At 40.3% G+C, this 25226-nt stretch overlaps 1 protein-coding gene across 2 annotated transcripts in view; it reads left to right on the top strand.

The window, feature by feature from the left end:
- LRRC7 (leucine rich repeat containing 7) overlaps nt 1–25226 on the top strand; it is a 583417-nt gene that overhangs the window by 518834 nt on the left and 39357 nt on the right. For both annotated transcript variants that reach the window (XM_016189360.2, XM_016189361.2), the window contains 2 exons: nt 6509–6730; nt 15358–15450. In XM_016189360.2, coding sequence (XP_016044846.2) covers nt 6509–6730; nt 15358–15450 — 315 coding nt within the window. The remainder of the gene's footprint in view (nt 1–6508; nt 6731–15357; nt 15451–25226) is intronic.

The raw sequence follows: 25226 nt of genomic DNA on the forward strand, positions 1-25226 counted from the left end.
ATTTGAATATACCCGATATCATGAATTACCATTCTTTGAGGCTACATGTGATTTTTTTTTAAACAAGGTTTTTATCCAAATGTCAAGATGGGTGGTAAACTAAATAAGTAACAAAATTAGATGGTACATTTCTCATTCTAACACTCTTTTCTAAGTGTGCATCACTTTTCTAGAGTGTGATCATTTCTTTTTTAAAAAAAAAGAATTTGGGCCTTTTATTTATTCAACTAATGCTTTCATTTATCTGTGTACACTCTTAAGCATTTTGTACAGAAAGTGGTTGACTTAAGTCACAAAACAAAATAAAAACCATTAACCCTAGTTTTCCCACATCCTAGTCAGGGTCATTTATAGACTATAAGTTAATAGAAGTGTATATTAAGACTATTCCCACCACCAAAGGTCTGTGTCCCTACCCCTACACCCTTATAGTGAAGCTGAAAATCTACCTTCACCCTCCACCCAGAGTTTTTTACTTTGGAGCTATACTCCAAATTCAGTCAAATTCTGATTTGCATTTCCCTTTCTGTTCTTCTTTCTCAACTTCAGTTTATGAGTAGGATCTTCCCATATTCATCTTTCTCTTTCTGACTTATCTCACTTAACATAATTCCTTCTATCTCCATCCAAAATGGGTCCAAGAAGGTGAATTATACTTAATATACTTAATATAGTATATATTAAGTATATTATACTTAATAGCTGAGTAGTATTCCATTGAGTATATATACCACAACTTTCTCAGCCATTAATCTGTTGTTGTGTTGTTTTCGACAGGTTATGTTGTTTTCGCCAGGCTGGCTTCACGGGCAGGTAACAGATGACCAGAGACTCATGGTTGAGCTGTAGGCAGTATCTCTTTATTCATGCAGGACACAGCACAATCTAAGATGAGCTAAGTTAAACTCAAAGTACAGTACTCTAAAACTCACAATACTGTCTTTATATATACTTGCCAAGTAAGGTGGAAACAGGATGTGACATAGAGAGGGTGGAGAGAAAAGTGACTGGTGAAAATCAGAGTGTGACAAAGAGGGGGCAGATTAGGCGAGAATCCTATCACTGAACCACAAATGCCCTGGAGGGAGCGTGGAACTTGTTAACAGTGGTTATGTAAATAGAATGAAGTGGTTATGTAAATAGAATAGTGTTAAGCAGGGGGGATTTAAACCAAATGAAACAGAAGGGGTCTCATGCATACCAACAATTCCCCCTTTCTTTTTAATTAATGGCCATTGTGGGGTGAACAGAAACCTATATCGTACAGGCGTTTTCAAAAGAACTGGCATAAGACATGGAAAACAAAATAGGCGAGCAGCAATAACCAGTGTGATGCCAAGGGGAGCTTTTCTTACCTCAAAGGGCAAGGCCTAGCAGGCGAAAGGGCATTTCTTGCCTCTGGGAGTGCTTCATGCCTCTGGGGGCATCTCTTGTCTCAAAGGGCATTTCCTGCCTCTGTGGGCATCTCTTGCCTCTTGGGGCGCTTCATGCCTCTGTGGGCATAACCTAATAAGGAGGGGGAGTTTTCTGTCTCTGGGACAGAGCCTGTAGGCGAGGGGACATGGTCTATAAAGTCTCAAGGCAATTGGCTGAAGTTAGTCTTTGAGAAACACAGCAGCGTGTACCAGTAAGTCCGATGGAGGTGTCAGTCCAAAGTAGCTGACCACAGAAGAAAATGCCGGAGGATGAAACGCTGCACGTCTGTCTCGATGGGGAATGTTGGCCACCAGAATTCTGTTTTTTTGTAGAGAGTGATCTTTGGAGTCTGTGAATCTGTTTCTTCAGGTCATGCCAGGTCTCATCATTGGTTTCCGGGAGTGTGTTGTAGTCATTCCATCTTGTGGGTGATGTCAGAGAACAGGGGTCCAAATGGATTTCCGGGAATGCTATTTGAGTAGATGCTTTTTCATGTGAAGACTTGACAGCTGAAATTCACTTACTTGTTGAACAAAACTTGTAGCAGATTAGAAGTTTACTATAATTGATAATTTCATTATAATTGGAAGTCCTTTCTAGTATGATTTTAAGGTTGTTTAAGCAGTTTAAACTCAATAAAATGTGGAAAGGTAAACAGAAGAACCATGGTTAAAAGCCTCAGGCATGAGAATAATTAACATAATCATTGCACTATCTGCCCCACCCATAACTCATACAGTTTTCAGGATTAAACATTTCAGATTCATGTCAAGACGTAAAAGAGAAATCATAGGAGGGAAAAAACAATTTTTGGATTGTTTCTGGATGTCTCTAGAAATCATGGCTGCGTCCAGCATTTTTTTTTTAAGTCAATGTCAAACAAAAATTCAGTCATTTAAATCATTCTCTTATGAAACGCAACTTGAACCAGATTATCAAGATCTCACCATGTAGGATTAAGAATCCCCGGAGGGTGTCTTAGTCTAAAAAGGTTCTCGAAATTTCATTTAGGGTGCTTCTGACTGTTCCCGCTGGATTGCTTCAGGCACCCATTTTTAGAAGTGTCTTCCCATCGAAGAAAGAATCCAATCAGGAGAGTAGAACTAGCCATGTGTCTCCATACTTGGGAACTGCTAGGGTACTGGAGAATGCTCCTCAAATTAGAGTAGTCCTTCTCCATGGGAAACATGCGAGAAGAAGTCCAGAAAGTCCCAGTGGAAATCCCCATGCATGTCCCAAGGTCTACGATCACGGTCATAAAGAACCAAATTGTGGCCTGGAGCAAAATGTAGTCCTTTTCCTCAGGAAACATGGGAGAGGGAATCCAGAAAGTCCAAGGAGAAATCTCAGTGCATCTCTCAAGCTCTATGATCTCAGTCATAAGAAACCAAAGTTCCCGGTCAGGGAAACAAAGTTTGGCCCAGAGCAAAATGTTCCAGAGACAGAGTAACTGTCTCATGATGAAACAGTAGAGGCTTTGGCAAACCGCTTCATAAGTAGAAGAGAAGACCATAGTGTATAGGTAGGCAAAGTCTTCACTTATCTGGGAGTTGCACAGGTCTGGTCCCACGTTGTAGGCACCATATGTTGTTTTCGACAGGTTATGTTGTTTTCGCCGGGCTGGCTTCACGGGCAGGTAACAGATGACCAGAGACTCATGGTTGAGCTGTAGGCAGTATCTCTTTATTCATGCAGGACACAGCACAATCTAAGATGAGCTAAGTTAAACTCAAAGTACAGTACTCTAAAACTCACAATGCTGTCTTTATATATACTTGCCAAGTAAGGTGAAAACAAGATGTGACATAGAGAGGGTAGAGAGAAAAATGACTGGTGAAAATCAGAGTGTGACAAAGAGGGGGCAGATTAGGCGAGAATCCTATCACTGAACCACAAATGCCCTGGAGGGAGGGTAGAACTTGTTAACAGTGGTTATGTAAATAAAATGAAGTGGTTATGTAAATAGAATAGTGTTAAGCAGGGGGGATTTAAACCAAATGAAACAGAAGGGGTCTCATACATACCAACATTGTTGGACTCCTAGGTTGCTTCCAGGTTTTGGCTATTTTTATCAGAAAAAGCCTTCCAAGCACTTCAAATTTCTAATAGCCCTGTGTATCAGTCAGAGAAATTTTGTGTGTACAGTACACATTAAGAATCAGATCAATATTTCTTTTCTATGGGATCAAACTGAATATTTTTCATGGGTATTGAAGGAGGTTTTTCCTGTAAATTTTGACAGTATGTTGTTGGGCCAATTCAAAAACACCACATTCCATTGGTATTCTCCTCAAATACATGTAATTTTGACCAACCTTCCCCTGCAAGTTCAAAACAAATGTCATATTCTTCTGTTTCTTTTTTTATCATTCAAAATGTATAACACAGGCATTTCAGATCCTTCATGTTCAAAATTTCCCTATGGGAGGGCTCAGCGTTCTCATAGCAAATCCTCTGCTTGAAAAAAAATCTCACCTCTGGCATTTCTGCATGTTTATATTTTTTTAAGAGTTTATTTATTCATGAGAAATATAGGAGGAGATAAAGAACCAGCCACCACTCTGGTACATGTGTTTCCAGGGATCGAACTCAGGACCTCATGCTTGAGAATCTAGTGCCTTAGCCACTGTGCCACCTCCTGGACCACTTTTTTTTTCTTTTTAGTTCATTGTGAGCATCTCTTTTACCTCTTAAGCTTTTGTACCAGTCAAACTCACTTTCTCTTCACAGGGACACACACTATAATTATATCTTTATCAGATCTCTGTGCCCTTTATGTTAAATTTCACACACACACACACAAAAAAAAAAATTGGTGTTAACTCTTTGCTTTCTACAACTGAACTGCCACTCCCTATTCCCACTAATTGCAATCTGTAGACTCATAACAGTGAAAGAATTGCTGCGGCAGCATCGTTATATAGAACAACCTTTCCATGACCACTTTATGTTTTGTCAGGTATCTGAGAAAATGAACTTCATGGAATGGTTACTAAATGCACAGAGCACCATTTGATGTATTCAACTATAAAGTTCTGAGTTACACACATAGGTTCAAAACAGAAAAGGGGCCTTGTTCTATAAGTAGGGATATCTCTTCAGCAAGAGTTGTTAAAGAAATTGAATACATTCTTTTTTTATTTATTTAAGAAAGGAGACATTAACAAAATCATAGGATGTGGGGGTACAACTCCACACAATTCCTGCCACCCAATCTCCATATCCCATCCCATCCCCAATAGCTTTCCCATTCTCTATCCCTCTGGGAGCATGGACCCAGGGTCGTTGTGGGTTGCAGAAGGTAAATGGTGTGGTTTCTGTAATTGCTTCCCCGCTGAACATGGGCATTGACTGGTCGATCCATACTCCCAATCTGTCTCTCTCTTTCCCTAGTAGGGTGAGTCTCTGGGGAAGCGGAGCTCCAGGACACATTGGTGGGGTCTTTAGTCCAGGGAAAATACATTCTTAATGTCCTGATCTTTTTGGACTTGTTCAAGATTGCTTTTCAATTCACAACTACTGAGGGTATAGAGCCCATTTGGTAGGGAGGAAGTTGCAGTACAATTTTGTGTTTAAAGGCAAGATCTTTTTTTTTTAAAGGAGACATTAACAAATCCATAAGATAAGAGGGGTACAACTCCACACAATTCCCTCCACCAGATCTCCATATCCCATCCCCTCCCCTGATAGCTTTCCTATTCTTTATCCCTCTGGGAATATGGATCCACAGTCATTGTGGGATGCAGAAGGTGGAAGGTCTGGCTTCTGTAATTAGTTCCCTGCTGAACATGGGTGTTGACTGGTCGATCCATACTCCCAGCCTAAAGGCAATATCTTTGACTGTCAGAGCCCCTTGATTCAATTCCTGGCCTTGCCAGTCTTCTCATTGTGAAATTATGGAAGTTTTTTAATGTCTCCAAGCTTTAGTTTCTTCCACAATATAACTGGATAGTATGAATATCTCTCATTGCTGTTGTAAGGGTTAAAGGATGTAAAACTTATAAGATACAATTTAGCACAGGAGAGGCAGAACCAGAAAAGACTAATCCTGGGACTGGGTGGTAGCACACCTAATTGATCACGCATGTTACAATGTGTGAGAACCCGGGTTCATGGCCCTGGTCTCTACCTGCAGGGGGGAAAGGCTTTTTAAGTGGTGAAGCAGGGCTGCAGGTGTCTCTCTGTCTCTCTCCCTCCCTATCTCCCCCTTCCCTCTTGGTTTCTGACTGTACCTATTCAATAAATAAATAAGGATAAATTTTATTAAATTATATTAAATGGCATCAGTTAAAACAACTCAAATGAAAGTGAAAAGTAAGAATACTAGGAGTAAGGATACACACCACACCACATTCTGAGAATGAGGATACTCTCTCTTCTCCAACACCCCCTTCAGTGTTTGAGGAATACTCTTACTGCTTTACACGAGGACCTCATAAAGCTCTTGGAGACATGATCTACATACAAAGCTCACTAAAAAAAAAAAAAAAAAAAAAAACCTTTCCATAATCCATGCCTCCACTAGTTCATAGACCTTTATCACATGATTAATTTTACATGAAAATTTAAAGGCTTCAAACTCCATGCTCTTGATTTAATCATGTAAGTGAATAGTAAATCCCAGTTACCTTCACCAAAATGATCAAACTATATATCTGTGGTAAAAGGAAAAATTATTCAACTGTTGTACCTCAGAATTAAGATCGAGGTTCTATAATTTTCCCCCTGGTGTTTCACATATTACATCTCTCTCCCTGCTGGCATTCAAAATGAAATGCCAGCTAAGACTTCTTTTCCTTCTTGAGATTATTTTCAGACTTAACTGTGTCCCCTTACACGGGGGTTAAAATAATCTTCAGCAAGCCACCAGATGGACGCAAATCTATTTAAGGCTACCTTGCTCCAATATTAACATCTTCACAAACCGACCGCAGTTGATAGACCCTTACTGTTCTTTCATGATCCTTTCCAGCCGTGGCTGAAAGTTCCAATGCTGCTACTTTCTCCGAGAGGTATTCAGTATGTGTCTTCTGCTTGAATTACATCTTCCAGGCACCCTGAGTCTTTGCCTGACAACTTATCTTCTCCACAGGCAGGCAGCCACATCCAGACCTTGATGGGGTCCCAAAGCCTTCAGCATCGGAGCCGGGAGCAGCAGCCCTATGAAGGAAACATAAACAAAGTGACCATTCAGCAGTTTCAGTCACCGTTGCCTATTCAGATCCCCTCCTCACAGGCCACTCGGGGACCTCAGCCTGGACGGTGCTTAGTTCAGACGAAAGGCCAAAGGAGTATGGATGGATACCCAGAACAGGTGAGAAGAACTTTACAACAGATGACCTTCTAGGACAATGTGCAGGGGAGAAAAAAAAAAATTCCAGTGGATTCAGCACTTGCTTCCCGGTATGGCTGTGAAGGGAGACACGTGAATGTTCTCAGCACAGTGAATCAAGTGTAGCGCTCCTGATGGGGATTATGTCATTGTTTACAGAAGTTAGGGATTATGCCAGCAAAGTGACAGTGATACACTGGCCATTTCACAGAAGGGACAAGTGACAAATAGGAATAGTTTTTCTGATACTGTCTCATGTTTTTCTGATACTGCCCACTCCCAGCTCCACTTTACCTCGGTTGCATGACTTTGGAATATTACCAGCACTTAAAGGATTAGGTCCAAATACCAGTTCCTCTGGGGAGATGGCAATATGAAAGCTTCACTGTGGATTCCCCTCATTTGTGGAAGCATTTATGAAAAGTTGTACTTGATGGGCCAGGTGGTAGTGCACCTGGTTAAGTGCTCATATTATAGTGTGCAAGGACCCAGGTTCAAGCCCCTGGTCCCCGCTGGCAGGGGGAAAGGTTCATGAGTGGTGAACCAGGTCTGCGTGTGTCTCTCTATCTCTTTCCCTTTCTATCTCCACCTCCCCTCTCAATTTCTCTGTCTCTAATAAAAAGTAAAAATAGTTTTAAAATAAATAGTTTCCCTTTTGAAGAATACAGAGCCAAAGAAAATGATAAAGAACTTCTAGGAGGGGGATATGACTAAAATGCTCTCAGACCTATACAGGTAAATATCAATGCCATGCAGTAAAAAGTATCATTTTCTGATTTAACTAAAGTTATGATTTTCTTATCCACTGTAGGATCTGTTTTTCTTTTTTATGACGAGGATACTTAGTAGGATCTTATCTACTGAATCATATTAAGCTTAGACTGTGAGACATTAAGAGCTTAAGACTCCATAAAATTAACTTTTATTTCAGTCCTCGGATAATTAAACAAAGCTCCCACGGACTTCACTAAGTCCTTAGTATGGTTTATAAAGGTCTTAATTTATTATTGCTTACTCAGAACTTCCCATAACACCCTGCCGAGTTTTCTAAACATTTATTATTTGGAACCCATCTGGGGACATCACCTCGATTTAATAACAACCTCTTTGAAGCCGAGATTAGGTACTAATCACTCTCAGAATCACAGAACTTTTTAAGATAATTGTTTTCCTAACCTTCCTTGATCTAAGCAACGTGTTGGATTTAAAGCAAACCAGATAGGTGACTTTAAGCACTGATTTGAGTTATTTAATCCACTGGAGACTCTAATAAGTTAATAAAGTCTTAAGTTGTGTTTTACCAAAGGCATCTGAGATGATTAAAACTTGTTCATCTTCGCTCCCACTTCTTTCCTCCTTAGAGATGAAGAAACCAAAGAACAAAGTATGTAATTTCTGCAATGTATAATTGGCCAAGCTGAAATTCTACCCTACGCTTGTCAGACCATAAACTCAAGTCCTGTGTCCCAAAATTACCATTAAATTAACCACGATCTCAGATTGACTATCTGCTATTACTCTCTGTGTTCTCTTATGTCAAAATAGTTTAATTAAAATTGCCCCGGCTGTAATCCATAATTACAGAGTTGTCTGCTGAATATGGAGTATAAATGTTCTCAATTAATTGAAATGCAAAAAGTACTAAAAAAAAAAAAAAAAAGAGAGAGAGAGAGAGAGAGAGGGTCAGGCAGTAGCACAGCAAGTTAAGCGCACATAGTACAAAACACAAGGACAGGTGCAAGGATCCCAGTAGGAGTCCCCACCCCACTCCATCCCTGCCCACTCCCCACCTGCAGGGTGGTCGCTTCACAAGCAGTGAAGCAGGTCTGCAGGGGTCTATCTTTATCTCCCCCTCTCTGTCTTCCCCTCCTCTCAACATTTCTCTCTGTCCTATCCAACAACAACAACAGCAACCAAATGGGAAAAATGGCCTCCAGGAGCAGTGGATTCATAGTGTAGGCATCGAGCCCCAGCGATAACCCTGGAGGCAATAAATAAATAAAGTCAGTAACAATCAAATATTTAGGAAAAAAAGGAAATTTTATTACTAACACAAACATATCTCTGTATCTCTTCTATTTAAATTTTATTTATAGCCTGAAACCAAGGGTGGACCAAGATTCAGATGGGACTTAATGCAAAGCTCAAATAGACTTCTCTCCACAGGGGATGATTCTTACGTCAAAAAGTCTTTCCCTCTTGGCAGAAAGATAGTACCAGATCTCCAGGCCCTCTAATCTAGCAAGATTCTTTTTCCTGGGAATCCTTTTGATCATTACAATACTTTTTGACTGATTTCTCCTCCATCATGTAAACAACTGGATTTCTGGAAGATATAGTGAAGGGATTTTTTTTTTTTTTTAGGGCTAAATAGAGAATAGTCACTAGAACATGTCATAGTAATTTGGTTCCCTTCACCATCATTGGGTATCTTCCCAAACTACAAATGAACACGTTTTCTATACACATAAATACAATAGTTTCTTGTGTGATTGCTACTAGATCTTAGAGTATTATGAGACCAAATCAGATTGCTACTTCCTGCAGATTTTAAATTACATCATGGGGACTGGGCAGTGGCAAAACTGGTTGAGTGTGTCTGTTACCATGTGAAAGGTTCAAGCCCCTAGTACCCACAAGCTTTCAGAGTAGTGAAGCAGTACTACAGGTCTCTCTCTCTCTCTGTGTGTGTGTGTGTGTATGTGTGTGTGTGTGTGTGCCTGTCTGTCTATTTCCCTTGCCCCTCTCAATTTCTCTCTGTCTTCTAAAATAAAATAAAGAAAGAATAGATTAGGGGACAGGGGTATATAGCATAATGGTTAAGCAAATAGACTGTCATGCCTGAGGTTCCGTTGTCCCAGATTCAATCTCCTGCACCAGATGCCAGAGCTGATCAGTGCTCTGGTAAAAAAAAAAAAAAGACAGAGAGAGAGAGAATAAATTAGGGGGCAGGTGGTAGTGCACCAGGTTAAGCGCACATCATGCGAAGCACAAATACAGGTACAAGGATCCCAGTTCAAGCCCCCAGCTCCTCTGCAAGGGGGCTGCTTTACAAACAGTGAAGCAGGTCTGCAGTTCTCTCTATATATATATCTCTATCTCTTTCTCTCTCTCTCTCTTTCTCTCTTCCTCTCTGTCTTCTCCTCCTCTCTCAGTTTCTCTCTGTCCTATCCAACAACAACAATAATAACAACAACAAAGAAAAAATGGCTGCCAGGAGCAGTGGATTCATGGTACAGGCACTGAGCTCCAGCGATAACCCAGCGATAAATAAATATACATTCTTAGATATGCATCATTGAAAATTCACAAGTCTGGGGTCAAACAGTGGAAAACCCAATAAAGCACACACATTATCGTGCTCAAGGACCCAAGTTCAAGCCCCTAGTTCACATCTGCGGGGGGGTGGGGGAGGGAAGCTTCACAAGTGAATTAGGGGTACAGGTTTCAAATCTGTCTCTCTCCCTCTCTCTATCTCTGCCCCCCTCTCAATTTCTCTCTGTCAACATGAAGAAAAAATGGCCATCAGGAGTGATGGATTCACAGGCACTGAGCTCCAGCAATAACCCTAGTGACAATATGTATGTATAATATATGAAAGAGTTAACAAGTCTGTCCCCTTTGACCTGACTAGTCACTCCCCAGTTCCCTCAGACTTTTCTCTTCTGATAGCCACTAAATAGGACACCGTCTTTTTCTTTTCTTCTTCTTCTTTTTTTTTTTTTCCCACCTGGATTATTGCTGGGGTTTGGTCAATTCTGCACAGCAAATCCACTGCTCCTGGAAGTCATTTCCCTCTTTTTTTTTCTTTCCCTCTTTCTTTCTTTTCCTATTTCTCTCTTTATTGGGTAGGACACAGAGAAATTAAGGAGGAAAGATAGAGGGAGAGAGAGAAATAGACAGCTGTAGACCTACTTCACTGCTCATGAAGCTTCCCCCCCTTGCAGGTGGGAACCGGGACTCAAACTCAGGTCCTCACCCACAGTAATATGTGCTCCACCAGATGTGTCACCACCCAGCCCCCGAGACACAGGCTTCGAATTAGAGTAAGATTAATACAGCTGACAAGTATCAAGTGTAGTGAAATGATGGAAGCAAACAGTGAAACAACTGTGGAGGCTGGGTGGTGGTAGACCCAACAGAGTGCACAAGTTACAGTGTGCAAAGACCTAGGTTCAAGCCCCCAGGCTACTTTGTAGGGGAAGATTGTGAAGCAGTGCTGCAGGCATCTTTATCTCTTTACCTAGCTACCTATCTAATCTGTCTCTCTCTCCCTTGCCTCTCAATTTCTCTCTGCCTTGATCCATAAATAATTACTTTTTTTTTTTTAAGAAAGAAACAAATGCACCATTGCCTGCTAAACTGTTGCTTACTTCCCCAGCCAGAAATTTCATTCATTGGTATCAGTCTCTTCAAAGTAAATCAAAATGATGATCCACACTCAATGAGTTATTTATTAGCCTTTGGGGACTGATCTTTTATTAGATAACAACATTTCTTCATTGCTGATCCTCTTTCATTTCAGCCTGTAAGGTATTTTCTTCTCACATTCTATGACCCCTGTGGGCCTTAGCTGGCAGCTGGAGGTCCTTCTATGAGAGATGAATCCTCTCTCTGACATGCTTTATGGGACACACTAGTCAAGACACACAACTTATTAGCCCTACCACAGCATGTACAAGATTTGTCTAACATCACATAAAACTTTATGGCTGTCACATTTATAAAACCACAGTGTCATCTTATTATTCCCATTATTAAAAAATATTGAGACAGTTCATCATGTACTTGGCACATATAAAATGTGTTTCCCTTAGATTTTCAGTGCCTTCCAGATTGACAATAATATATAATGGTGACCATCACTACCTTGAAAAAGAGTGACTGAAAACCACTACACAATTTACATTGTAAATAAAACCTACTGCCTGTGTTTCCTGTTTGGCCTTAGAGTGGCCTGGGCTCAACCCGGAAGGCATTCACCATCTACATACTACACTGGACAACATAAAAATGTATATTACAAAAGAAGCCAATTTTTATCCAATAATTTAATTGGAAATGTGTGCAAATTTGGAAAAACATGACGGTAAAATATTAAATCATACAAGTTCCTGTCTTTGCATTTTCTAATTAACAAGTAATGTTGGCAAAAGATTATGAGGTAACGTGTTAGACTGAACAAATCTACCAGGAATACTGAGTCTCCCTTCTAGCTACATCAACTGATTATATGTTCACATAGACGGACTATATATAGACATGAACTATGTAAATATAAAACTATTATCAGTTGTTGTTTTCACCAGGCTGGCTTCACGGGCGGGTAACAGATGACCAGGGACTCATGGTTGGGTTGTACGCAGTATCTCTTTATTCATGCAGGACGCAGCGCAATCTATACCAAGCTAAGCTAAAACTAAAGTCTACAAACAATCTTGTCCTTATAAATATACTAGCCCAGTAGGGTGGGAACAGGATGCGACGCAGAGAGGGTGGAGAAAAAAGTGACTGGTGAAAATCATGGTATGACAAGGAGAGGGGGCAGAGCAGGCAGGAATTCTATCACTGAACCACCAATGCCCTGGAGGGAGGGTGGTGCTTGTTAACAGCGGTTATGTAAATAGAATGAAGTGGTTATGTAAATAGAATAGTGTTAAGCTGGGGGGATTAAACTAATGAAACAGAAGGGGTTTTTAGAAGCATACCAACAATTCCCCCTTTCTTTTTAACTAATGGCCATAGTATCAGGATTGTGGGGTGAACAGAAACCTATATCGTACAGACGTTTTCAAAAGAACTGGCATAAGACATGGAAAACAAAATAGGCGAGCAGCAATAACCAGTGTGATGCCAAGGGGAATGTTTCTTGCCTCAAAGGGCAAGGCCTAGCAGGTGAAAGGGCATTTCTTGCCTCTGGGAGCGCTTCATACCTCTGGGGGCATCTCTTGCCTCAAAGGGCGTTTCCTGCCTCTGTGGGCATAACCTAATAAAGAGGGTGAGTTTTCTGTCTCTGGGAACAGAGCTTGCAGGCGAGGGGACATGGTCTATAAAGTCTCAAGGCATGGTATGACAAGGAGAGGGGGCAGAGCAGGCAAGAATTCTATCACTGAACCACCAATGCCCTGGAGGGAGGGTGGTGCTTGTTAACAGCAGTTATGTAAATAGAATGAAGTGGTTATGTAAATAGAATAGTGTTAAGCTGGGGGGATTAAACTAATGAAACAGAAGGGGTTTTTAGAAGCATACCAACAATCAGTGACAGTTTCTCCTACCCTATGTAACTAGTCTTTGACAGATCTATCTCAATTAAAAAATAAAGTTGTAATTAAATCCATCTTTAAAATAAAAATACAGCCCTAGATATTTTTCTTAATTCCTTATTAGTCTTTGCCCTCTATTCTCCCATAACATTGAGCTCACCAAGTGCCAGTACCCTCTCTGTATATAAGTCCTATGAAGTTGTTAGGAGTATTGTTGCTGCTACTGATGCTATTAGTTGTTATGATCCCAGAGTTTATGCTATTTCTGGGATCCCAAGTCTCAATCATCTGGGGTCATTCTGCCCCAGGGACATAACTAAAGCATTTTTCACCCCAGTTCTTCACACACCCTCAACTTAGAAATATCAATGATTCTGAATTCCTGGTTCACTTTCTGTAGAATTCTAGACCTACACTCTTTACAACTGTTACAATAGTGGCCACCTTTACAGTGATCTTGCCCTCCCCAACTAGATCTACCCCTCATGCTTTTGTCTCCCAGGTGCACTACAAAATACAAGGCTCTTGAGTCGGTTAGACTTTGATGAATTGGGGCTTAGAGAGTTAATACAGAATATTAGAGTATCAACTCTCACCATTCTAAGTATTTACTGTTCCCTGCCATCGTTACATGTTCTTAACTTTTTTCTTTTCATATTTTTTTTTTTCTTCTAACACCTTGAACTGCCTCTCTAGGAGCTGATGTCAAACCCCTATCTCTGTTTATGTAGCATTTCATTCTCCTTTGTTTTATTCTCTCAAGTCTTGGTAAGAAGTTCTCTATCCAAACTAAATGCTTTCTATCTCTGAAAATAAAAGAATCATTAATAGAGTATGAATTATACCACTGCCCCAGAAGGCAGTAGTATAACTTATTTAAATAGTCATGTTCATGTGGTCCGGGAGGTGGCACAGTGGATAAGGCGCTGGACTCTCGAGCATGAGGTCTGGAGTTCAATCCTCAGCAGCACATGTACCAGAGTGATGTCTGGTTCTTTCTCTCTCTTCCTGTCTCTCTCATTAATTAATAAATAAATAAAATATTTTTAAATAGTCATATTCTTCCTCACTCTCCGTTTGGAAGTTTGCTTTCGCATATCCACACAGGATGTGAGGATTATATAGAATCAGCATGTGATAATGGTGCAGTAGAGAAAGCACTGGACCCCACACATGAGGTCCTGAGTTCAGTCCCCAGTATCACATGTGCCTGAGTGATGCTCTGGGTCTCTGTTCCTCTGTCTCATTCTAATAAATAAATAAAGTCGTGGGAGGTTGGGTGGTGATGCACCCAGTGAGGTACCATGATCTCACCCAGTGAGATGTTACCATGTACGCAGACTCTGGTTCAATCCCCCAATCCCCACCTTCAGGGATGGGAAGCTTCACCTTCCATGAGATAATGTTGCAGGTGCCTCTCTTTCTCCCTCTCTAGTTTCTCCTTCCCTCTCAGTTTTTCTCCCTATAAAAAGGAAGGAAGGAAGGAAGGAAGGAAGGAAGGAAGGAAGGAAGGAAGGAAGAAGGGAGGGAGGGAGGGAGGGAGGGAAGGAAGGAAGGAAGGAAGGAAGGAAGGAAGGAAGGAAGGAAGGAAGGAAGGAAAACACCAAGAAGCAAAAGCCACCAGGAACAGTGGACTCATCCTATAGGCACCAAATCCTTGTGACAATGAAAAGGTCAGGGCAGTGTAGGACAGAAAAGAGAGAAGGAATGGAAAGGAGAGGAGAGGAGAGGAGAGGAGAGGAGAGGAGAGGAGAGGAGAGGAGAGGAGAGAGGAGAGAGGAGAGAGGGGAAGGGAGGGGGAGGGGAGGGGAGGGGAGGGGAAGAGAGGGGAGGGGAAGGGAAGGGAGGGGAGGGGAAGGGAAGGGAGGGGAGGGGAGGGAGGGGAGGGGAAGGGAAGGGAGGGGAGGGGAGGGGAAGGGAAGGGAAGGGAAGGGAAGGGAAGGGAAGGGAAGGGAAGGGAAGGGAAGGGAAGGGAAGGGAAGGGAAGGGAAGGGAAGGAGAAAGAAAGAAACAAACAAAAGTAAACAGAATTAACAACTTTTTTGCTTGTAGGCTTTTAGTTTTTAAAAACTTTTCATCAAATTTAGTTCTACAGATGATAATGAATAAATGTTATCTCATTACTAAGATAATTTAAGCTTGTCTCAGTCATAACTAATGCCTATAAAAAATAGTGTTTTGTTGGCACTGATACTATCTTTCATGAACCAACACAACATAAGCTAGATCTAAGTTTAAGTGAAATGTGGATTATACATGAATGTAATTACCTACCAGGATTTAGCTTTGACATATGTGTGTGTGTGTGTGTGTATTTGATTATTTCTTTTAATCTTTTCTGCATAGTTTTGTGTGAGAATAGAAAAGAATCCTGGCCTTGGATTTAGTATCAGTGGTGGAATTAGTGGACAAGGAAATCCATTTAAGCCTTCTGACAAGGTAAGAAATGAGTTTCTCATTGATAATTTTTACTAGTGATACACTGTTCTCTATTAAGTAATAAAGGTTAGGGAAAAAAAACCTTTAAGGTTGTTATATTTTGTTAAGCTGGCTAAGTATATAGCCAATTGGAAATTTTGAGGGGATAGAGAAAAATATAATTCACTGTAGTCCTTGACAATTTCTAAGAATTAAAAAAAAAAGCTTTCTCTTTTTTAGATGAGAAAATGTCTTTTGTTTTTTTGTTTTTCTTTGTTTTCTTCACAAGTATATCTATTTGTAAAGAAAATTCATAGGAAATTGCTACCAAAATGTTTTCAAAGCAAGTTTTCAAATGTACTTATAAATTCTTATTTGGGGGGAGTCGGGCTGTAGCACAGCGGGTTAAGCGCAGGTGGCGCAAAGCACAAGGACTGGCATAAGGATCCCGGTTTGAACCCCGGCTCCCCACCTGCAGGGGCGTCTCTTCACAGGCGGTGAAGCAGGTCTGCAGGTGTCTATCTTTCTCTCCTCCTCTCTGTCTTCCCCTCCTCTCTCCATTTCTCTCTGTCCTATCCAACAACGACAACAACAATAATAACTACAACAATAAAACAACAAGGGCAACAAAAGGGAATAAATAAATTAAATAAATATTTTTAAAAAATACAACATTTTAAAAAAAGAAAAAAAAAATTTTTTTAAATCTTATTTGGGGAGAATGTGTTTTTTTTAAGGTGTTTTTATTTATTTATTTTAAAAATGTTATTTTGGGGGGGGAATTTCTTTATTGGGGAATTAATGTTTTACATTCAACTGTAAATACCATAGTTTGTACATGCATAATGTTTCTCAGTTTTCCATATAACAATACAACCCCCACTAGGTCCTCTGTCATCTTTCTTGGACCTGTATGGGGAGAATGTATTTTCATAGCATCAGAATGATTAAATAATAATTCAGGCAGCCAGAAGATAACTTATCCTATAAAATGTGAGCCTTACCAAGTATGAAACCTGGAATATGCACAGCACCATATGGGAGCACCGTGGACGAGCCCAGGGGAGTTCCAGGGAGGGAGGATCAGCACGATGGTATCTCCATTTCTGTCTCTCCCCCTTCTCCACCACCCCCCTTCCCCCACCCAAAGAATGAACTAACCCAGTGGAGGTTTCTCTTTAGTACTGGTGTGCACGTTTGAGGCCCAGGACCCTCAAAAAAAAAAATGGTGATTCTATTAAATGACCAACTGATATCTTGTTAATTCGTACGTGGTAAACAAATGTTCTCTGAGATAATCACAGGCAATCCTGGCAGAAGAACCAGGTTCTCCTTTCTTGCTAATCCATACTTCCCTGCTTGTTCTCTCCACCCAAATTCAACCTGGACTATTACCTGAATACCCATCATGCTGGCCATCCTTACACAGGGCCAATCTGATCCCACTGTCTACCATCTGTCTTTTTATTTTAAAATTTTCACCCTGAGACTTATAAGCCTGCCCTACTGCTGTTTAATATATTCAGCTTCATAGATATACAATCTTTTATTTATTTATTGGCTAGAGAAACTCAGAAATTGAGGGAAGGAGGAGATAGAGAGACAAAGAGACATCTGCAGCCCTCCTTTACCACTCATAAGCTTTCTCCCTGCAGGTGAGGACTGGGGGCTTGAACCTGTGTCTTTGTGCACTGTAACATGTACACTCAACTAGGTGGGCCACCGCCTGGCCCCTCTAACCATAAATATATTTTGATGATAATTGAAACTCTGCTTTTGACTTCACCCAGTTTATTTGCATTGTAGCATAATTCTCACAGAATGAAGATAGACAGGAGTTATAAATTAACAACACCTCCACAGTCTTTCCATGTACCTTACAGTCACAACATGATGCAAATCCTCTTAACTGACCACTATTTAAAAATCACCACACATCAGTTCCTACTCAAAGACTTAGAAAATTAGAAGGGAAAAAAAAAAAGGATGTTGTTACACTGGAGACTTCTATAGCCTGAAACAAAGTCTTTAATATTTTATTTCTCTCCATTTCTCAATCTTTTTATTTCTCACATTCTTTTTTTTAATATACTTTATTTGAGACCCAAAGAAGGAGAGAAACCAACCAGAGTTCTGCTCAACTCTGGCTTATTGTAGTGTTGGGAATTGAACCTAGGACTTCTGGGGCTTTAGGCATGAAATTCTTTTTATTATTACTATTATTATTATTTCTTTATTGGGGATTAATGATTTACAGTTGACAGTAAAGTACAATAGTTTGTACTTGCATAACATTTTCCAGTTTTCCACATAACAGTTCAACGTCTGCCATCATGTCCCAGAACCTGAACCCTACCCTTACCCCAGAGTCTTTTACTTTGATGCAAGACACCAACTCCAATCCAAGTTCTGCTTAGTGTTTTCCCTTCTGTTCTTGCTTTTCAACTTCTATGAGTGAAATCATCCCATATTCATCCTTCTCTTTCTGACTTCTCTCACTTCACATGACTACTTCAAGCTCCATCCAAGATGAGGTAAAGACGGTGAAGTCACCATTTAGTAGCTGAGTGGTATATCCCGTTGTGTATATAGACCACAACTTGGCATGAAAGTCTTCTCCATAACCATTATACTGTCTCCCCAGCACAGCCTGTTTCACTCATTCTTTATGATCATCATCTTCCCCCTCCCCTTATTTTGGAGGAGGATAGAAGAAAAGGTTGGACCATGATGAAGAATTATTCACATCGTACACATGAGGAAGAAAGGAAGTAGAAAACTCAGTGGTTATAGTTGGAACACTCATTTGGCCAATTAGTTGAGACAGCTCTTCAGATCTAAGGCATGTGCATGAAGAAGTCCTATATAATTAAGAGAACGCCAGTTAGAAACATCTCTACCTTGCTTCTATTTTGAAATGACATTGAAGTAAACCATTAATTATGGAGACTTAAAATAGTCATGGTTAGTAGGGCCAAAAATTACTGAATTTAAATAAATGATTAATAATATTTTAGACAAAAAGTATAAAAATTCAAAATTATCATTAATGCATTTCTCATTTTTCCACACAACAATACAACCCCCACTAAGTTCTCTGCCCAACAATACAATATTAATACATGATGATATTTCTTTTTTTAATATTTATTTATTTATTCCTTTTTGTTGCCCTTGTTGTAGTTATTGTTGTTGTTATTGATGTCATTGTTGTTGATGTCATTGTTGTTGGATAGGACAGAGAGAAATGGAGAGAGGAGGGGAAGACAGACAGGGGGAGAGAAAGATAGACACCTGCAGACCTGCTTCACCGACTGTGAAGTGACTCCCCTGCAGGTGGGGAGCCGGGGACTCGAACTGGGATCCTCACGCCTGTCTTTGCGCTTTGCGCACATACACTTAACCTGCTTGCACTACTGACTGACTCCCTCATGATGATATTTCTAAAACTTCAAATCAGTGTCTTCCTTATCTTGAGAACCTTTTTATCTTACATTATACATCTCCATATATTCTTTCATAAGAAAGTCAATAACCTTATCATTATGAAGACTGTTGAAATTCAAAGGATAAGCTCTTTCTTTCCTCACCATCACCTGCATTTCTGATATATATTAGGAGACATGTAATAATAAATATCTCAGATTAATGAACAAATTGCTAAATGGCCAAGATGTCTGATCACTATTACTGTCCTACTGTTTCTTTCACCTGCTGGGGACAAAACTTGTGAAGCTTTAACATTATTGCCAGTAAGTCTCCCACTCTGATAAATATAACTATTAATCTAACTTCTCATTTGTAACATTTTGACACTCCACTGAGACTATTTCTGTGATTTTTATCATTTGTTCTGTTGGTTAAATGAAACAGATGACAGAGCTTGAGATATAGAATCATCCTTTGAATGATTTCCCTTCTAAAGCTCTTTTCTTTGCATGATAATCAAAACACATTACAATCTGAAATTGCAAATTTCAAATCTCTGTTGCAAAGTTGATGGAATTAATGAAAGGTTCCAAGTATACAGAAAGCTTTCGAAACTGCTGTTCATTGAGTACTTTTAGTATCAGCCAAACATGGATACTAAAACAATTTTATACTCAGTTAAAGTTGTTCAGAGATTTGGGCTTTGCCATGGGCATGATCCATGTTGAACATGGCCTCCATCACATTTGGGGAAGCTTCAATACTGTGGTATTTTCCCTTCTCTTCTCTTGTCTCCCTGTCTCTGCTTCTTTCTATCTGAGAAAAGTCAGTCTGGAGGGCTGTGGAGAAAGCCTTTCTGCCTGAGGTACCAAAGGTCCTGGGTTCAATCGCTAGCACGACCACAAGCCGAAATTTCTCTGGTTAAAAAAAAAAAAATCATTCTGGAAAGATGAAGGCCCAATAATGACAAAAATAATATTTCAGTGTCACAGATCTAAAGGTATTAGCTCTGACAACTCATGAAAGAATTTATCCACTCACAAGAAAAAAAAGATCATTCTTCTAGAAATTGAATTGCATTCTTGTAACTCTTGTGCCTCATTCTTATTGTGGCTGTGTAAAATGTAGAGTAGCTGGAGTCAGGGAGGGTAGCGCAGTGGGTTAAGCACAGGTGGTGCCAGGTGCAGGGATCTGCGTAAGGATCTCAGTTCCAGCCCCTGGCTCCCCACCTGCTGGGGAGTCACTTCACAGGTGGTGAAGCAGGTCTGCAGGTGTCTGTCTTTATCTCCTCCTCTCTGTCTTCCCCTCCTCTCTCCATTTCTCTCTATCCTATCCAGCAATGACGACATCACTAACAACAACAATAATAACTACAACAACAATAAAACAACAAGGTCAACAAAAGGGAAAATAAATAAATAAATTTAAAATAAATAAATGTAGAGTAGCACTCAGTGTCTATACTAGTCCTGAAGTGCCAAACAATAAGAACATTAAATGAGTTTTTTTTAATTTTTCTCCAAAGTTGAGAAATTTTGAATTGGATAATTTACCCCTGAAAGTGAAATGACCAAATTAAGCATCTGTTTAAAGACTCATGAAATAGCTCACCTGTATCATGTTCCCGCTTTGTCATACTCACAGTCTGGCTCCAGCCTGCCTCCCACCTCATAGAAGGAAACTTTAGTGCTATTCTGTCTGTTTGCCTATCTATCTATATCTATCTATCTATCTATCTATCTGAAAAGTCAGCCCAGCCCAGACTGGTAAAGCACAGTGACTAAAAAAAAAAAAAAAAGTTTAAATTCAACAGATATATTTTGACGTGGATGCTTTACAAGGAATCCTAGTCATGCAAAAGCTGAAATATAAACAGTCATAGATAGATTAGACATATTCCCCAATCACACCATAGTATTCTGCCATGAATGTTTAAACACCAGAATTCCATTTTTAAATACTAAGTACCCAGAACAACTGAATGGCTTAGAGGCACTGAGGACTTTCTAGACTAAAACAATCAAAGATATTTTTCCTTTCTCTTCCTCTTTGTTAATGGGAACCACTGTCACAGTCAAAACCTAATGTTACACAGCACACAAACTCATCACTTATTATTCAGTCAGATAAGAAAAGCATAAAGTAATCCCCCTAAAAGACTGGACTGTAGCCAAAAATAAACCGAAGCTTGGCAGAGGTTCTACTTAAATTCTGGGGTAGCACAAGACTATTTCAGAAAAAAAAAAAAAAAACTGAGGACAGCCCAAAAGTTAACTGTGACTGTAGAGAGGATTCAGGATTAAGTCAAAAATGGAGACTATTTGGTACCAAACTTTGGAGCCTAGAACAACATCTGGCTAAGCAAAATTACTTCTTCATTTTCTTTCCCTTTTGTTGCCCTTGTTGTTTTATTGTTGTTGTAGTAGTTATTCTTGTTGTTGTTGATGATGTCGTCGGTGTTGGATAGGACAGAGAGAAATGGAGAGAGGGGGAGAAGACAGAGGGGGAGAGAAAGAGAGACACTTGAAGACCTGCTTCACTGCCTGTGAAGCGACTCCCCTGCAGATGGGGAGCCGGGGGCTCGAACCGGGATCCTTATGCTTGGCACCACTTGTGCTTAACCAGCTGGGAGGTATTAACCCACTACACTACCACCCGACCCCCTGCAAACATGCTTCTTAGAGACCTAGTATGGTTACAATCAGATGTGGTCTCCTCAGAATACATGGATGACATAGTTCACGTCATTGTCAGAATACTGTCTACTAGTGGAACAAGGCCATCCACTCACGGAGGGCATTGCTTTTGGTTCATTAACAAGTGAAATGGCCTTTACATACTCGAAAAGAGAACATTGTAGAACACTATATAAAAATGGCCCTGCGCGGTGACTGCTTCTGCCTGCCTAGTAAAGCATATGGGAGTCCTGACTTGGTTTATTATTCAGAGATCTATTGCTATCAAGATGGCAGTATGCTGCAAAGAGATGAGATAGTTGACCTGAAAAATCTAATAATAATGATTAATGTCATGAAAAAAATAGCCATTGTTGATGGTCATTAAAATTACTGTATTGGGTTCTTTACCTACATGAACTTACCTAGTCTTCAAAACAACTAGTGCAATAGAGTATTATTATCTCCTATTTTATTGAGGCCTCAAGAGGTTAATTAACTTGTCAGAAGTTATTTATCCTATCCAAGGCAGACAAGATTGAGCCCACGTTGATCTCACTACAAATTCTTTTCTCTTCTTAATAAGCCCGACAATCCATGCTTTTGTCTGAGAATCCCACTTTGCAGAGGAGCCACATGACAAATTTATACCCTGTAGAGTTGAGACTAACATGGTATTCTAATCTTGAAAGTATAACAGAGCACTCTAATTAGTCATAGTCTAGATATTTGCTTCAACAAGTCCTTAGAAATCAGCATGTATTCTCTATTGAACCTACATAATTGGCAGCATACTGTACAGCATGCATGGCCAAGCAATTACATAACTTTTGGACAAAGGTATCATTACAGTGGTGATACTGCCAATGATGTAAATTACAGTGGATTTTGCTTCTTTTTAAAAGTTCATAAAATAATAAATCAAGATTGCAAAATTTAAGTAGTTTACCAATACAACATGCTTTGCTTATTGTAGTGATTTATAAGGCAGGAAAGACCTGATCTTTTTTATTATTGGATAGAGATAGAGAGAAATCAAGAGGGAAGGGGGAAGATAGAAAGAAAGAGGGTAGGGGGTTGGGCAGTAGTGCAGCAAGTTAAGCGCATGTGGTGCAAAGCACAAGGACCAATGTAAGGATCTTGATTTGAGCCCCCGGCTCCCCACCTGCAGGAAAGTCGCTTCACAGATGGTGAAGCAGGTCTGCAGTTGTCTGTCCTTCTCTCCCCCTCTCTGTCTCCCCTTCTCTCTCTATTTCTCCCTTTCCTATCCAAGAACAACAACATCAATGGCAACAATAACGACAACAAGGGCAACAAAAATGGGAAAAAATGGCCTCCAAGAGTAGTGGATATGTACTGCAGGCTCTGAGCCCCAGGCAATAACCCTGAAAGGAAAGAGAAAGAAAGGAAAGAAGGAAGGAAGCAAGTTAGAAAGAACGAGAGAGAGCGAGAGAAAGAAAGAGAGAAAGAGTAGATAGCATAACAGTTACACAAAGAAATTCTCAAGCCTGAGACTCCAAAGTCCCAGGTTCAGTTCCCTGCACCACAATAAACTAGAGCTGAGCAGCATCTGGTAAAGAAAGAAGAAAGAAAGAAAGAAAGAAAGAAAGAAAGAAAGAAAGAAAGAAAGAAAGAAAGGAAGAAAGAGAAAGAAAGGAAGAAAGAGAAAGAAAGGAAGAAAGAGAAAGAAAGAAAGAAAGAAAGAGAGAAAGAGAGAAAGAGAAAGAAAGAAAAGAAAGAGGCAAAGAGACAGAGACACCTAAAATTTTTCCAGGGGGAATTGGGGGCTTGAACCTGGGCCCATGCACATTGTAATGTGTGCACCGCTATCTAGCCCCTAAGACTGGAGTTTTGATGCTACTGTCACACAGTCCCGGGACTGTTATTCCTCTTTGCCCTACCGGGGATGGAGGTGTAAGCACACAGAGTTAAAAGACATTCTGTGTCCTAAGCATTCAAGCTCATGTTGAAATATCTACTCACATTTCCACTACTTGGGCAATCTGCATGTAGACACAGAAATGACAGAAGAAACAAATCCAGTTTAAGAATGCCTTGTCTTGGAGAAATGAAGTACCCATGTACCCATGTGATAACAATCCTGTACATTAACATTTCCTCAATAAAGTGATTGAAAAAAAATTGAAACAGAAATTGAAAAAAAATTAAGATAATGTCAGTGGGAGGACATGGGCAAACGTAAGAGTTTGGTGAGAGTTGGACAGTGTCTATCTGAGACTTAAAATGAGAAACGTCAAAGAGACAGAGAATCTGTGTTACCTTGAACATCTACCTGACAATATGCTGTTTCCCTTCCATTCCTTAGCCACCTAGCAGTCTTGGTGATTTTACTCTGGGAGACATAACTACTTTGAAAAACATAAAAGATTATTTTTTTAATTTTTATTAGTGATTTTAATAATGATTGACAAGATTGTGGTATAAGAGGGGTACAATTCCATACTATTCCCACCACCAGGGTTCCATATCCCCTCCCCTCCATTGGAAGTTTCCCTATTCTTTATCCTTCTGGATAAATGAGTCAAAGATCTTTATGGGGAGCGGAAGGTGTAATTTCTTCTCTGCTATCTGTAATTGCTTCTCCGATGGACATAGTCATTGGCAGGTGGATCCATACCCACAGCTGGTCTATGTCTTTCCCTAGTGAGGCAGGGCTCTGGAGAAGTGGGGTTACAGGACACATTGTTGAGGTCATCTTCCCAGGGAAGGCAGGTTGCTGTCATGGTAGCATCTGCAACTTGGTGGCTGAAAAGCAGTAAGATATAAAACAGAATAATTTGTTTAATAATCAGGAACCTAAAGGCCCATGTCTATCCACATTCAGCACAGGAGCCTGTATAGCCTCTGCATCTCTGTATGTCTGAGCTCACTTTCCATGATCACAGCTAGGAACATTCTAGTCTGCAGTCATTTCAGAACCCATCTTCCTCGAGTGGCAGAGTATGTGACCCAGCCTCCCTTCAGAGAGTGGGGCAGTTTCTACCACTGTTGTTCTACACTGAAGGCAAAGCCCTGCAGAGGCCCAAAAGGGGTTTATAATGTTGTTCCAGTTGGAGATGACCAGCAATGGTGGAGAGAGGGAGAGGTCTAGGCCCATCATATCTATGTGGGAATCCAAGGCTTCCCTGATTAGGGATCCAGATGATGGGGTAGCCTGGTAGTGACCAAAAGAGCCATAACTCAAGTCTGCCAGTCCCTTGCCCTTATCCAGCTTTTGTAGTCCTTCTTTTATCTGACAGCGTTAGACTTAAAGTGATTGAAGGATGTGAAATAGGAAGTAGGTAAGGAGGGTATCTAGGTCTAAGTAGAAACTATTTGGTTAAGCATTATATCACCCTAAAGATAAAGTGTCTTATAAAAGATTCGTACCCCCAGAGGCTTATAAATGCAAGGTCCTTTTCCCCCCATTCATCCTTCTCTTTCTGGTCCTTTTCTTTTCTTTTCTTTTCTTTTTATTATTGTAATTATTGATGTCATCATTGTTGGATAGGACAGAGAGAAATGTAGAGGGGAGGAAAGAAAGATAGACACCTGCAGACCTGCTTCACTGCTTCATTGCTTGTGAAGCGACCCCCCTGCAGGTGGGAAGCCAGAGGCTCGAACTGGGATCCTTACACTGGTCTTTGCGCTTTGCACCACATGCACTTAACCCACTGTGTTACCACCCGACTC

Source organism: Erinaceus europaeus, chromosome 13 (genome assembly GCF_950295315.1).
Source record: "Erinaceus europaeus chromosome 13, mEriEur2.1, whole genome shotgun sequence".
Classification (NCBI taxonomy): domain Eukaryota; kingdom Metazoa; phylum Chordata; class Mammalia; order Eulipotyphla; family Erinaceidae; genus Erinaceus; species Erinaceus europaeus.